The sequence below is a fragment of the Phoca vitulina genome, unplaced genomic scaffold (assembly GCF_004348235.1).
Source record: "Phoca vitulina isolate PV1807 unplaced genomic scaffold, GSC_HSeal_1.0 scaffold36, whole genome shotgun sequence".
Classification (NCBI taxonomy): Eukaryota; Metazoa; Chordata; class Mammalia; order Carnivora; family Phocidae; genus Phoca; species Phoca vitulina.
In genome coordinates, this window is record NW_022589739.1 from 1,112,173 (window position 1) to 1,126,286 (window position 14,114).

Genomic DNA, 14,114 nt, shown 5'->3' on the forward strand with positions numbered 1-14,114 from the left:
GGATAAATCACATCTTTGCTTTTTTAACCTATAACGTTTCCTTTGATTAAGAAAACAGAGAAAAACAGGTATCTGTAACACCTGTGCCTTGGTCACTGGTAGAAACCAGAAGGCGCTTCATATCACATTATGACTGGTGTAAATATCTTGAAATAGCATTATGCTCATTGCCACTTTGAAATTACAATAATTATTACTACATTTCTTATGCAATGAATATTAAAGAAGCACCCATATCATTACACCACATTTAAGAAAATTTTGATAACTGCATTTCAGTATAACAAATTTCCTTTGTTTTATTTGCATCCGTAGAAACATTCTGAGAAGAGTTCTTAGGATTTATGAAACCATCCAAAGGGTTCATGCCCCGGCCCCCCCCCACCCCGCCCCGCGCCAAGATTAAGACCCCTGCTTTAGATTCTGGCTGAAGGCCAGCCAAGACATGTGGTTTTTCCACTTATTTATATTCAGCAAACTTTCATTGTGCTCCATTGTTCTACTTGGTAGGATGCAGATTCTGGGGATACAACAATGAGAAGGATAAGGTCCTTGCCTTAACGGGGCTTATATTCTAGAGTCTCCATCAGCATGGAGGTTATTACGGGGTGAGAAGAGAACAGGGAAGAGCTGCCCTTTTCCTCTCCCATTTCAGTTTTGTCCTCCATCTACTCTCCTCTACCACCCTGTCACTATTCTGTCTTGGCTGTTGTCATCCCTCCTGTTGGAACTAAGTTTCTGCCAGAACCGTGCCTGACACATGGTGAGTGCTCTGTAGGTGTTGGTTACCCCTGCTTCAGCCCTCTTCAGACTCTGCAGCCTCCAGTCCATCCTCCACACTGTTTCTGAATTGCACATCTGTCCAGGCTGTGTGCTCTCACCATAAATCTGTCAGTGGTTCCCCAGTGACTGCAGGATAAAGCCCGGTCTTGGTTTACCAGCCCCACCTTACCTATCCAGTCCTTTTTAGCCACTCCATCTTAAACTTTCCCTCCAGCCCTGTGCAGTTGCCTGGGGCCCCAGGGCATTTCTTGCCCACAGGCCTTTCTTTGCCTGAGCTTCAGCCACAGCCCAGAATGTTCTTTCCCCAACTCTTACTGGTCCTTCAGGTCTTTGCTTGGGGGTCACCTCCTTCAGGAAGCCTTCCTTGAGCCCTCTGGACAGGTTAGGTGCCCTTCTTCTGTACATCCTCAGCTCTTCTATCACTGCACTGCAAGTGGTTGACTTACCTATCTAGAGCTTTCACCGGGAAAACTAGCCCATCAGCTAGTTGTGCCTGGGTAGATGGGGCTAGTCCCATTCTGTAAACAGAGACCACATAGAGCAGTCATTTGTATTCGGAGTCATGGTCAGGTAACTGCTTACATTTCCCAAGTTCAGGCTTCCTTGTAATTCATGTTTAGTTCTCTGTACATTAGAAATGGGGAGAGGGCAGAGAAGAATCAAAATTTCTAGAAAGTTCCTTCAGTCAGTCAGCTTGGATTACTCAAGTGACTGGTCCTATAATAACCTCAACTAACATATCTTTTGAACCTTACAAATGGTAGGCTTTTTTAACCTATAACGTAATAATTACTGTAATTTCAAAGTGGCAATGAGCATAATGCTATTTCAAGATATTTACACCAGTCATAATGTGATATGAAGCGCTTTCTGGTTTCTACCAGCGACCAAGGCACAGGTGTTACAGATACCTGTTTTTCCCGTTTTCTTAATCAAAGGAAACGTTATAGGTTATATTATCTCTTTTAATGCTCACACAGCCTTAATGTAAACATCATCATCAACCACAGTCCCATTTTAAAGACGAGGAAATAGAGGCCTGGGGCGGTTGAGCAGCTTGTCCAGGGCTGCCCTGGGGTAAGAAGCATGCTCACCATGCATGTCAGGCTGATTCTGGGGCCTGAGTTCCTACCCAGTTCATTGTGCTGCTCACAGTCAGCCGGAAGGTTGGGCATGAGGAGTTCCTTCTTAATGTCAACAAATGGGCACCACAGTCTTTTTGAGTCATGAACCTGGCAGTCTTATCCTTGACAATTGCCATTCTCAGCTCTCATGGCCAGTCCATCCCCAGGTCCTGCTGATATTACCTGCTACTTTTATCCAGACTTGGGGCGATCCTCTCCTTCTCAGCCCCTGCCACCGTCTCTCTCCTTACTCTTGTAGTGGTCTCCTGCCCCCTGTCCCCTCATGTGCCCCAGCCCGGCTCTAACCTCTTCATATTATAGCCAGAGTGGTTTTTCCAGACAAAAATCCGATCTCCCCACTCCCCCACTCAAACCCTTTAATAGCTTCTCCTTGCTCTTGTAAATGTGACAAAACCCTAACATGACCACAAGACCCTGGTGACCTGGCCTTGCCAACTCCAGTAACTTCATCTCACCCTGCTCTCTCCTTTTCTCCCTACCAGGCACTCTGGCTTCTTCCTTGAACATATCATACTCTTGTCCACACTGGGGTCCCACACGTCCCTCTGTGCTACTCCTACTAAAATATTTGCTTCCTATGTAGAGGGCAGCTTAAATGTCAGTTCCGTAGGTAGGTCCTTCTCTAGGGCAGGCCAGGCTCCCCAGCTGTCCTCTCTCACAGCATCCTGAGCTTCTTGATGACACTTACTACAATTGTAGCTATTTGTCCATGGTCTTTCTATGTGACTGTAAACTGTCTTGGCCTTGATTAAGGCTGTCCCTTCTGGTATGGTGCCTTTCACATCAACAGTCAATGATAAATTATTGTTAAATGAATGAGTTAGAGAATGAGTCAGTCAGTTGATAGGCCCTGACCTAGGCCTCTATGTTCTAAAGGTTGATGCTGGGGCCGTGAGGTGTGAGCATTCCAGCTTCCTTCCCTACTGTTGGATCGAGACCAGAGTCCTAAGGGCCAGGAGAGCAGTCATATCCTAGGGGCATTAAGTTTTTGAGGTAGAATGTTCCTTGCTTACGTCCTCATTTCCTTTAGGTATAGCCTGAAGTTTTTTCTTCAGTTGTACAAAGTTGCCTAGGAGGACTGTGTGAATTGGAAAGCGAAGAGCAGATGGGAAGGGAGCATCTTTGAGATGAGACTAGGGAAGGGATGAGAAGACTTCTCATCATCTTGGCTCTGGCATCTTCCTCAGCTCAGTGCACTTTGAACTTGGTTCACGTGGCCAACTCCCTGTACTTGTCACCTTCACAGTTAATACATCTTTTATGCCCAAGCACAGGCAGAACGTAGTCAAGAACCTATTCTTCAGAACCAAGGGCAGCTGAAGACAGCACATATTGGCAGTTTGGTTAGAAGTTGTTTGTGATCGTGTGTAGCTCCTCCGTAATGATGGATCTAACTCCCAAGGCCCATTTGTAGACATGCCAACTCTCCATGTTTGAAGAGTGTCCCATGTTGATTTCCTGGACAAGCCTGGCTCCATGAACGCTAGTATAGTGGGGACCTGCTCTCTCTATCATACCCTTGAGGGTGCCTTATGCTTATGGGTGGCCTTGTGTCTGGTGGGGCGAGTGCCTGTCCTAGAACTCTCTGTGACTGGGCAGAAGGTCTGGGAGGAGGTATCAGAGATGTTATGGGGTCATTGTCCAGGGGAACTTTTCCAAGAATTTCTGCTGATTCATTAGTAAGACAGAACACGTTCCTTTTTATTCTTTTCTCACTGTCATATCTCCACCTTGCTAAAACAGGAGGAATCTTTTCTGGGACAGTGAATAACCTCTTATACATGCAAGGAAGGATATCAGGTTTGTTTTGGTCACTGTAGGGACTCTTAGCTTCAGGCTGTTTGCCTGTACTCTCTTAGAACTAGCTAGATAGATTCAGGTATGTTAATGTCAGTAGCAGGCCCATATTTTATATGCATTTTGGACCTAGATGTTAGTGTGGGTTGCAGAAGCCAATGTTGACAGTTCATCTGAGAGGTTTCATCCATGACCATTAGTGATTCTAGAAGCATGTCATTTCCCAGCTCCTAATTGGTTCTTTCATTTTGTTTTCTCTGACTGGTCCTTGCATGAGGTCTGCCTTTCAATCTGGATCCAGATTATTGGACCAGTGATCTGTGTAATCATTACTAATTTCTGGGTAGGACCTGGGAACATTGTATAGAGAAGCTTGGACTCAGAATCAGATAGACCTAGGAATAAATCCTGGTTCCAACTCTTCATTTATTCAGCAAACATTTATTGAGCACCAACGATATGCCAGGCACTATTCCTGGGGATACTTTAGTGAACAAAATAGAGTCCTTGCTCTCCTGGAATTTCTATTCTGGAGGGAAGAGACAGATGATAAACAAACTAGTGTGTAAAATAGATAATGCCAGGTAATGTTAAATGCTGTGAAGAATCCGTTTCTGGGCATGCAGATCAGGGAAAGTTACTTAACATCTCTGACCTTCATTTGCCACATTTGTAAAATAGAGATTCTGTCCCTACCTCTCAGGGCTGTTGGGATTAAAATGAGATTAGAGTCATGGTAGTACCCAGGAGACACATAGTAGGCACTGATCAGCTCTGCTGATCTTCCTCCTTACACCATCATCCTATGTAGATTTGGTGAGGTTTTTCATTACAAAGTTAGGACAGGCCCCTGCCTATCAGAACACAGAGGGAGGAACTGGTGTTGCCTCTTGTTTGCACCCATCCTGGATGCTTTTCAGTGGTCGTTTCTGGTACCTCTTCACGGGCTTTTTGCAAGGATACATGTGGAAGCACCTTGAGGCTTCCTAGCACATAGTAGGTGCACAAGAATTTTCAGTCAAATGTCAAACTTTGTAGTGCCTCTTTGGAGAGAGAGAAGAGCGGCAGCTTCGATGGGCACACGTCACATTTCATGGCCAAGCTGGGAGGCCCAGTGAATACCTGAGCTAAGCCACCTGCTGTTACTGCTGATTGTTGGCTCAAGTCCAGTAATCACGTGCTTCAGAAGAACCCAAACAGGGATTCCAGAGAGTTTGCTTCGACAGAATGAGGGTTTTGAAAAACTCTCTCTCGCATATGCCTTGACTGTGTACCCCTCCCTGAGCCAGAGGAAGAGAAATAGGAACAGGTACAGCTGCAGGGCTTTACCAGGGGGACCAGACACAGCTGTCCCCGGGGCTGACTGCACTAGGAAAGGGGAATCCAGCCATGATGTTTTCCAGGTGTCAGAACAGGCTGGGTGGTGCCTGGGCTTTTAATCTGGAAGAGGGGAGAACATGGCTGGAGTGTCGTCTTGTTTCGGCTCCCGGAAGTAAAACGTGCGCTGACCTCTCTGACCTGGGTTTCTGCCTCCCGTTTACAGGCTGTGCACACAGGGATGCGAGCACTCATCTATAACAGCTCCACGGGGGGCTCTCAGGCCGAGCAGTCAGGCATGAGGACCTACTACTTCAGTGCCGACACCCAGGAGGACATGAACGCGTGGGTCCGGGCCATGAACCAGGCCGCACAGGTGCTGTCTCGATCATCGCTAAAGAGGTCAGTCCCAATGGAAGGTCCCTGTCAGAGAACTTCCCACTCTAGGATGGGGATCCAGATAAGAACACTTGGGTGCCCCAAATTCCACTTTCATTCACTCGTATATAAGCACTGCCCTTTATTTAACGATGAATTCTTCTGGGAGGAGAATGCATACACAGTAAGGTCCCCCAGAAGTTATCTGGTCGTCTTCATTGGGCAGAGAAATGCAAAGACCTGGAAGGGTGAAGTGATAGCCTGGGATATGGAGCCTTGGAACCTGGTGTATTTCTCATTTGTCCTTCTCAGATGTGTGGTGGGAGGGACAGACTGGGGAAGAGGGAGAGACAGATGAGAAAGATCTTACAAACTGAAAATGTGCCTCAAGACTGCCCACCGTGTTGCTGGGGCTAGCTAGGGAGCTATTGTCCAGCCACCCCTTCCCTCAAGGGGGCAAACCAAGGGTACAATCAAGGATCTTGAAATTCTTGAGTTTGTTGGCTGTGGATAATTCCTTGAGAGAAAGTGCAGGAGGATGATGAGTGGAATCAGGGGCTCAGAGAGGGTAAGGGAGCCCTGGAAAAGTTAGGGTGTGCTTTTAGCCAGTCCTCCTCTGACATGGGCCCATTTTTCACTATCTGGACATCTCGCTCTGTTTAGAGGCCTCTTTGACTGTGGTCTTTCAGTGAGGCCTCAAAACAAAAGGTTATTCTCCAGCAACCTAAAGGCAGGATTTTTCAGCGACTGTAAATGGATTTCATATGGTGTGTTTTAGCTTGTCAACCTTTTCCCCCCCAAAATCCTTCTTTATTAGTGTATGTGGATCAACTTTATTTTGGATTGTTGTACATGGTATTTTATTAAAGGACCATAACGCTCCAAACCTTGGTTTATTTTTTCTCAACCTTTACCATTATAAATAGTCCTGTGATGAAAAACCTTCTACAGGCCTCTGCATGTGTGTCTTTCAAACTGCTGGGTCAAAATACAATGCATTTTTTATTTTAATCAGTATACCAAATTGCCCTTTAAAGAAAGCTGTATAGTCCCCTAGTGAGAGTGCTCATCTCCCCACATCTTTGCCAGTAGTTGATATTACCAAGCTTTTAAATTTTTTTGCTGAGCTGCTGTATAGATAAATAGTACCTGGTTATTTCAGTGTGTATCTGCATGATGGTGGAAATCTTTTCTGTTTATTGGCTACTTATATTTCCCCTCCAGTGAACTGCCTGTACCTATCCTCTACCCATTTTTCTACTGAGTTGTATGCCTTTTCTTGGTTGCTTTCTTTCCTGGGTGCTGTGAAATCTGCCCGGCTTAGGATGCAGCTTAGCCTCTTGGTTGATGGTAGGCTGTCCAGTCTTATGGTGAATGGAATCTGATTTTCCCTTCTTTCGAAAATCAGGATGCTGTTTGCAAGCCTCTAATATTCTGCCCATTTTCCCATTCTCTTTGATTCCTCAGAGATCACCTGAGAGGTTTCTTGAGGCTGTTTCCGAGTTCCCTTCGGGCCCTGGGGTGCTGACACCTGGGGCCTTTCCCATCTTCCTCCCTGTCTTGGACTTTCAGTCTCTCATAACTAAGGTTGTTTTCCTTTTCATGGAGAAGATCATGCTTCTTGAGGAAGATATGGAACTAAATCCAGAAGTTAAAGCATTCAGCTTTATTTATGCGCATCATCTTCCCCAAGCAGAGTTACCTGTATCTCATATTCTTTTAAAGCTCTCCCCTCCTTCATTTTAATTCTTAGAAAAATAAAAAGTTTGTTTTTGTTTTGCTTTGCTTTAAATAAACCAAGCTCAGCTCCTTCCAGACTTTGCCCGTTTTGCCATCATTCCTGTGGGCCCATTCCGCCGTGCATCTGTGCTTGATTTTGTGCCTCACCTTCCATTTTTGTGCATGTCCTTTTCTAACTTGAGCTCTGAGAGCTGCCTGTGTTATAACACTGGCTTCTTTAGACCAGCAACGGCAAATGGGTTCTTTCTTGTGTCCCATTTCTGCTCAGTTCATCATGGCTGATTAGGGCACTGGGTCAAAGGTAGCCTGAGAATGAAATCAGGCTTAACAGGAAGAAGTATTGTGATTGAAAGGTGATGCCTGCCTCGAACCATTCAGGATTAATTTGATAGCTGAGATTTGGCTTTTTTTTTTTTTTTTTAACTTTTTCCTACCTGAAGATTTTGTAATTAACTCTCCCCAGATTCTGCTTTGGAGAGGCTCCATCCCTTATCTGTTGGGCTGCCTTCCTTCCCCTTTTAGGGTCTCAGGCTATTGTCCCTAGATTTGCTCTGAACTTTTAAAATTTGTTCTTATTATGCCCTTAATAAATTATTAAAATCCAACAGTCATGCTTGCCCAAGGTTCCTTCCTTAAAAAACAACAACAACAACAACAAAAAAACCCAACTTGTTTAACCTTCTGAGTCTGAATAAAGGCAGAATAGCATTTTCCTTTAGCTTTCTGAGAGATGAAATAGTCAGCTAAGCAAATCCAGACTTATTAAATGTTCTGTTTTCCCAGAATAAGATGTTCAGACATTTGGTTAGTTAGAATTATTCATCAGGCAGTACTAAATCTTCTCTCTCCTCCAGTTTGGTGATCTGCATTAGAAAACCTCCATCTGTGTTAGGTGGGGGGCCCCAGTGGTCATGTATCAGTCTCTGCCCAACCCGATTCTCACCAGATGCTTCTGTTCTTATTCATACGGGCAGATGCTTTATGTATGTGGTATATATAGTAGGACTCCTGATGGGTAGCAGAAAATGCAGAAAAATTTATCTTTTTTTTTTTTTTTTTTTAAAGATTTCATTCATTTATTAGCGAGTGAGAGAGCACAAGCAGGGGGAGGAGCAGATGGAGAGGGAGAAGCAGACTCCTTACTGAGCAGGGAGCCCGATGCCAGGCTTGATCCCGGGACTCCAGGATCATGACCTGAGCCAAAGGTGGATGGCTTAACTGACTAATCCACCCAGGTGCCCCCAAATTTATCTTAAAAAGGGAGGAATTCATTGTTTGCCTTCACTAAAAAGTTCAGAATAGGTCTAGCTTTAGAAACAGGTGGGCTCAAGGCTCAGACAGTATTGTAAGTCATTGTCTCAGGCTCTAGGCTCTGGCCACCTCTGGTTTGGATTCATTCTTCACTCCATGTGGAGGTCCCTCGCAGATCCTGGTGGCAAGTTAGCTGCAGCAACCCTGGACTCCTGTCATCTGGGTGGGGTGGGGGAAGTCCAGAAGGAAAGAGCCAGAGTCTTGTCCAGAGCCATTCTGATTAGACAGGCTTAGATCACATTTAAACCCTAAACCATGTACTGTGGCCAGGGAATGCACATGCTGATTGGCACAAGCCCAGGATACATGCTTTACTTCTGAGAACCAGACCACAGGGACTGAGGGTGAGGTAGGGGTGAATGCCCACATCAATGCCGGGGCTGTGGGCAGAGGAAGGAAAAATGACTCATTGGGATGGGATAAAGGAGGCACAGACAATTAACATCCACGCTGATTCACCCCTCACTTTCTTCTGTATTGGTTTCTTTTACCTTTCGTTTTCTACCCAAAGCTTAGTGTTTGAAGTCAGATAGATGTGGGTTCAAATCCCAGCTCTACTACTTTCTAGCTGAGTCACTTGTACAGATTAGGTATGCTTTTTAAACCTCAGTTTTTCTTAGTCCATAGAGCTATTACAAGTATTCAGTTAAATAAATGAATGTAGGGGCGCCTGGGTGGCTCAGTCGGTTTGGTGTCTGCCTTCGGCTCAGGTCATGATCCCAGGGTCCTGGGGTCAAGCCCCACATCAGGCTCACTGCTCAGCAGGGAGTCTGCTTCTCCCTATGCCCCTGCTCATGCTCTCTCTCTCTCTCAAGCACGCACTCACTCTCTCTCAAATAAATAGAATCTTTTAAAAAAAATAAATGTGTAAGGTGCCTACTTAATAGGATACCAAAGATACTTTGTATCAGACATACTACCTACCATAGGGTTTGGTTTAAGAATGTCATGGGCTCTTCCAGTTTCATCATTCATCCTCTGGATCACACTGATGAGGAGTCTTCTAGGAACAAATTGTACTGTCTCCCTTATCAGGATGTACTCATCCCCTAGCAGCTATGAGTTGTGGTTCTGTTCTGCCCAGGTTCCTGCAGCACCATCTCTCCACCTGCCCCTCCCCTCCTTCTTCCAGCCTCTTCCCACATCATTCCTCTGACCCGGGAGCAGAGCTGAGCACCCTTGCTGCAACTCCTGACTTTATCCCCTTGTTTCCTACATAGGCTTCAGAGTCCCTTGATAGAAGTTCATTCACGTATTCTTAAGGTCCAACCCCATGCACTGGAAGGGGTTGGACCTTAAGGTTTTTTTTTAGACTTTGGTAAAACCTCTTATATTAAGGATATAGACTTCTGCCTTTTACACTCATAAACTGTGGTAAGTGCAAGAGGGAGGATCAAGGATTACAGAAATAACATTATTTGTAAAGAGGAATAAATAAGAAACTCCCAGGTGATAGTATTTTCCCTACAGCCCAGGTTGCCTGCTCTGTTGAAAACTTTTGTTCTCAAAGCAATGTATAGGTGTGACAGCAATTGTTCCTGTTTAAGAGATAACCTTTAATGCAACTTTTTATCCCCTTTAAATTGGATGTACACAGTGTTTTAGCCTAGGCTCAAAGCTGAGTATTCTCCCATCACTCTGCCAATCTGAGTATTCTCCCATCATTCTCCCATCATTCTGCCAAAGCCTGCTCACTAACTCCTTCTGTTCATAATTTCTTCCCCCCATTTCCATGTTCTTCCACTTGCCGGACTTCGGACTGTCTTAAAGTCTGTCCTTCCCACTCCCCTGCATTGGTCTGTGTTTTATCTCTTGTCTAAGGATGTCTTATCCTTTCCAACAAGTTAAAGCACTAAGCAAGGAGGTCAGCTTGCCTTTACAGTTCACAAAACTGGCAAGCAGCTCAGATAGGAAGGCCTGTCAGAAGACCTCTCTTTTCTGTTTCCAAACCTCTCTGGTTTCTCTGTAACTGTAGTCCTGTCTTTGGACTGAAGGAACTTGTAGTCTAATCACCTTTGGAGTAAAAATCAATTTCCTCAGGGATTTTGAGCACTGCATGGATGTGGTCCCTATGACACCTTTGGCTCATGTCTTGCTATTTCCCATTCTCTATGCTCCAGCCGTACTGAACTTCTTGAATTGGGTGCATTTGTACATGTGTTCATCTATTTAGTCTTTTATTCCACAAGTATTTATTGAGGGCATATTGTGCATCAGACACTGTTAAAGATGCTGAGAAATACAGCAGTGTTCAAACAAAGAGGCAAAGTCCCATGCATTCTTGGGTAGGATGGTGGAGACAGATCATAAACAGGTAAACAAGAAGACAATATTCTATCATGATCCATGCAAGAAGGCAGTAAAATAGGGTGATGGGTTGAGAGGAACAAGGGGGCAGGGCAGGAGTAGCCACTTTTGTTTGGGTGGTCAGGGAAGGTATGAAGGGGAGGTCTGATTGATATACGAAGGTTACGGATGGAAAACTGAGGCAGAGTGCTTTAAGCAGAAGGAATGGCACTTACAAACACCCTGAGGCAAGAATGAACTTGGTTTATTCAAGAAACAGAAAGCTAGGGAGTGTGGATGCATCTAAGAGAGCAAGGGGGAGAATAGGCTGTGATGGGATTTGGGTGAGGGCCGGAGGTCCACCTCATGAGGCACCAGTATCCATCTGGGCCTTGCTCCTCTGCTCCCCCGGCCCTCACCATCATTAGGAAGATGTCAGCGCATCTTCAGGCCTTAGCCTAGATGTTATTTCCTCCTTCCCTGACCCTTCAGAGTGTAGATGCTCCAGCTTGTCATTCCTTTTTCACAGGACTTTCATGCTCAAGTTATGTTGTCCTGCTTTCTCATTGTCGCCCCTACTAGTCTATAAACTCCTTGAAAATGGAACAGTGTTTGGCACATAGTGAGCAGTCAGTTAATGGATAGATGCATGGATGTTTGGCTGACTGGGCAGGTGGGTGGATGGATGGATGAACAAAACAGCTATAAAACCTGTACCTGTAAGATGTTCAAATAAGAATTTGGGGTGTTTCAGAGCAATCTGACCACTGTTGTGGGATTGACGTGTGGGGGATCATCCTGCTCAGAAATGGCCCATACATTGCTGGCTATCTGCACTCTCTTCAGAGAACTAAATATTTGGCCTTCTAAACCCAGATCATTTTGATTAAAGTGTAGCAGGAACACCTGAGGTTGGACAAGCCCCTTGGACCCTGAGCAGAAGTAATTTATGACAGTGTTTTCAACCAGGTGCAGGGCTTTGGAGTCAGATCAGATGGGTTTTGAATCCTGCTTATGTCAATGGTTGCATGATTCAGGGCAAGTTGGTTAACCTCTTAGAGCTTCACTTTTATTACCTGTAATGAAAGATTAATAATATGTCTAGCCTTGGAGGATTGTACAATGATAAGAGGAGGTAATATATTTAACTTGCTTATTAGCTCAGGGTTTTGCATTTAGTGAGTGCTCAGTGATCACTGTTGCTGCCACTGTCCCTCTTCTTTAGTAGAGACGATTGTAGGTAATCTGGTCCTTATTGAGTGCCCTCAGCCCCTCTGGACTTGACAGTACTGATTGTTGTAGGGATTAGAGATGGTCTATGTCACATTCCTGGCACATAGTAGGACCCGGCATATGGTAATAACAACCAAGCATTGGCCACAAAAAAAAAAAAAAAAAAGAGTGACCCAGAATGACGACTGCCATAGGGTGATGGGAAGTGAGCGAAGTTGGCCAGAACTCCAGACTGGGTTGGGTTGAACTGTGATGGTTGAGCATGACTTACCCGCTAGAGAGCTATAAAGAAGAAGGAGGATTCTCTAGGTAGGAATGAACAAAGTGAGGAGACCTGGAGTGACCAGATCTCCTTGATCTGATTTGTCAGTCATTAAAACTTCCCAAGGGACTTTGCCTGTAGCCACTTCTCTGAGGCAAGAGGCATCTCAGCCTGGCAGTCTGGTGTTTCATTTATTCTCTAGCCTCGCTCTTCTGTGGGGGAGGACAGCCTGGAGAACTGGGGAGTGTGTCGTCAGAGCGGTCAGGCCTTCTATTGTTAATTTAGAGCAGAGCGTGAAAGGGAGCCAGATAATTGCTCTACTCCCAGGGGGACTGCCCTATTTAACTCTGGGGGAGAGAAGAAACAGACTCCTGTCTCTGTTTCTCTCCAGCCATTTCCTCCCTCAAATGCTAGGAATTAATTCAACTGAGCAAGCCTGCCATAGGCTCCCAAGATGCTTTGGGCCCTTTTCTCTTCTGCCTTCTGTACAAGTCTATGGACTTTGCCTAGGGTCAGTTCTGACTTTTGAGCCCACTGTCCTCCTGAGACTGGGATCAGTGCTCAGGACTCAGCGTCTGTCAACATAGGCTGAGCTTGTTTCCCAGGGCAGGACTTCTGCTACTTGATCTGGTCCAGACTAAACTCTCTAAGAATATCGGTGACCTGGGCCTTGTTCTTGGGTTCCTAGTTTGGTCATTTAGGTGTTGAGAGTGGGGAGGGATCCTCTAGTGGGATTTCGATAGAAGGGCTGTATCTGCCACTGGACCAAAGTCCAACCAAGGCCCCACAAGCTGTCATTCCTCTTTCTACCCAAGTCTTTGAATGAGAGTTAATGTGTATGGTTTGTGCGTGTGTTGAGCATTAAGATAGAGGAAAATAGTAGTTCTTATTTCCTGGTGAGATAAAGGGTTTAGACGCAGAATAAAATAATAATCAGTGCTTAGTATGATCTGTTGATTTCCAAGTTCTTGTGAAGAAAAGAAGAAGAGAGAAGTATCCCCGGTCTGAGGTGAGTGCTTTTCCCACTTGCAGGGGGAAACAAGAATTTGCTCTAAGCAGACATAGAGCATTGCTGTGATGTGCTAAAAATGGAGGGACCCAATCCCTGCTAATAATGTTTAGCCCCTTGTAACAGGGATTGGGTCTGGTTGCTAGTAATAGAACAACCCAACTTAGGATAGCATCATCAAATTGGGTTTTAGTTTCCTCACATAACACAAATCCAGAGGTAGTTAGTCCAGGCTGTTTTAGTAGCTCCCTGATGCCATCTGGGATCTGGGCTCTTTCTCACTTTCTACCCAGGTTTTGGTGGGTGGCTTTTATCCTTATTTTTGTCACCTTGCAATCCAGCATAGAGTCTAAATTCCAGGCAGAAAGAAGGGAAGGGTTAGCTAAGCCAGCTAAGCGTCACTTCTTTTAAAGGCTTTCCTGGAAGACCCACCCAGCAATTTCTGTGTACATCTTAACATCTTCTTGGCCAGATCTAAGTCACATGGTCACCCTTAGCTCCAAGGGAGGTTGGGAAATGTGACTTTTTGCTGGATACATTGCCATTTAGAAAAACTTGGGGTAAGGAAGAGGGAGAAAATAGATACTGGTAGTCAGCGCATGTGTATTTGAGGGCATGCTGTGCACTGTCTCCTTTAGTCCTCACTACAGTCCAAAAAAGTGGGGGTTGTTGTCCCCATTTTGCAGATAAGAAACCTGAAACCAGAGAAGTCAGAGACTTGCTTAAGGTCACCCAGCTTGTATTGGGTGGAACCAACCCTTGAATCCAGGTCTGACTGGCTCTAAACCCTCTGTCCACTGGGTTTGACACATTTGGCCCCAAATGGTCACTGAATGCCAAGAATTCCCTGTGA

The 14,114-nt window shown here is 45.2% G+C and overlaps 1 protein-coding gene across 2 annotated transcripts in view; it reads left to right on the top strand.

Moving 5' to 3' along the window:
* The window catches only part of PLEKHA7 (pleckstrin homology domain containing A7), a 200,424-nt gene that overhangs the window by 142,646 nt on the left and 43,664 nt on the right, over window positions 1-14,114 (top strand). For both annotated transcript variants that reach the window (XM_032427128.1, XM_032427129.1), the window contains exon 9: window positions 5,269-5,444. In XM_032427128.1, the coding sequence (XP_032283019.1) occupies window positions 5,269-5,444 (176 nt within the window). The remainder of the gene's footprint in view (window positions 1-5,268; window positions 5,445-14,114) is intronic.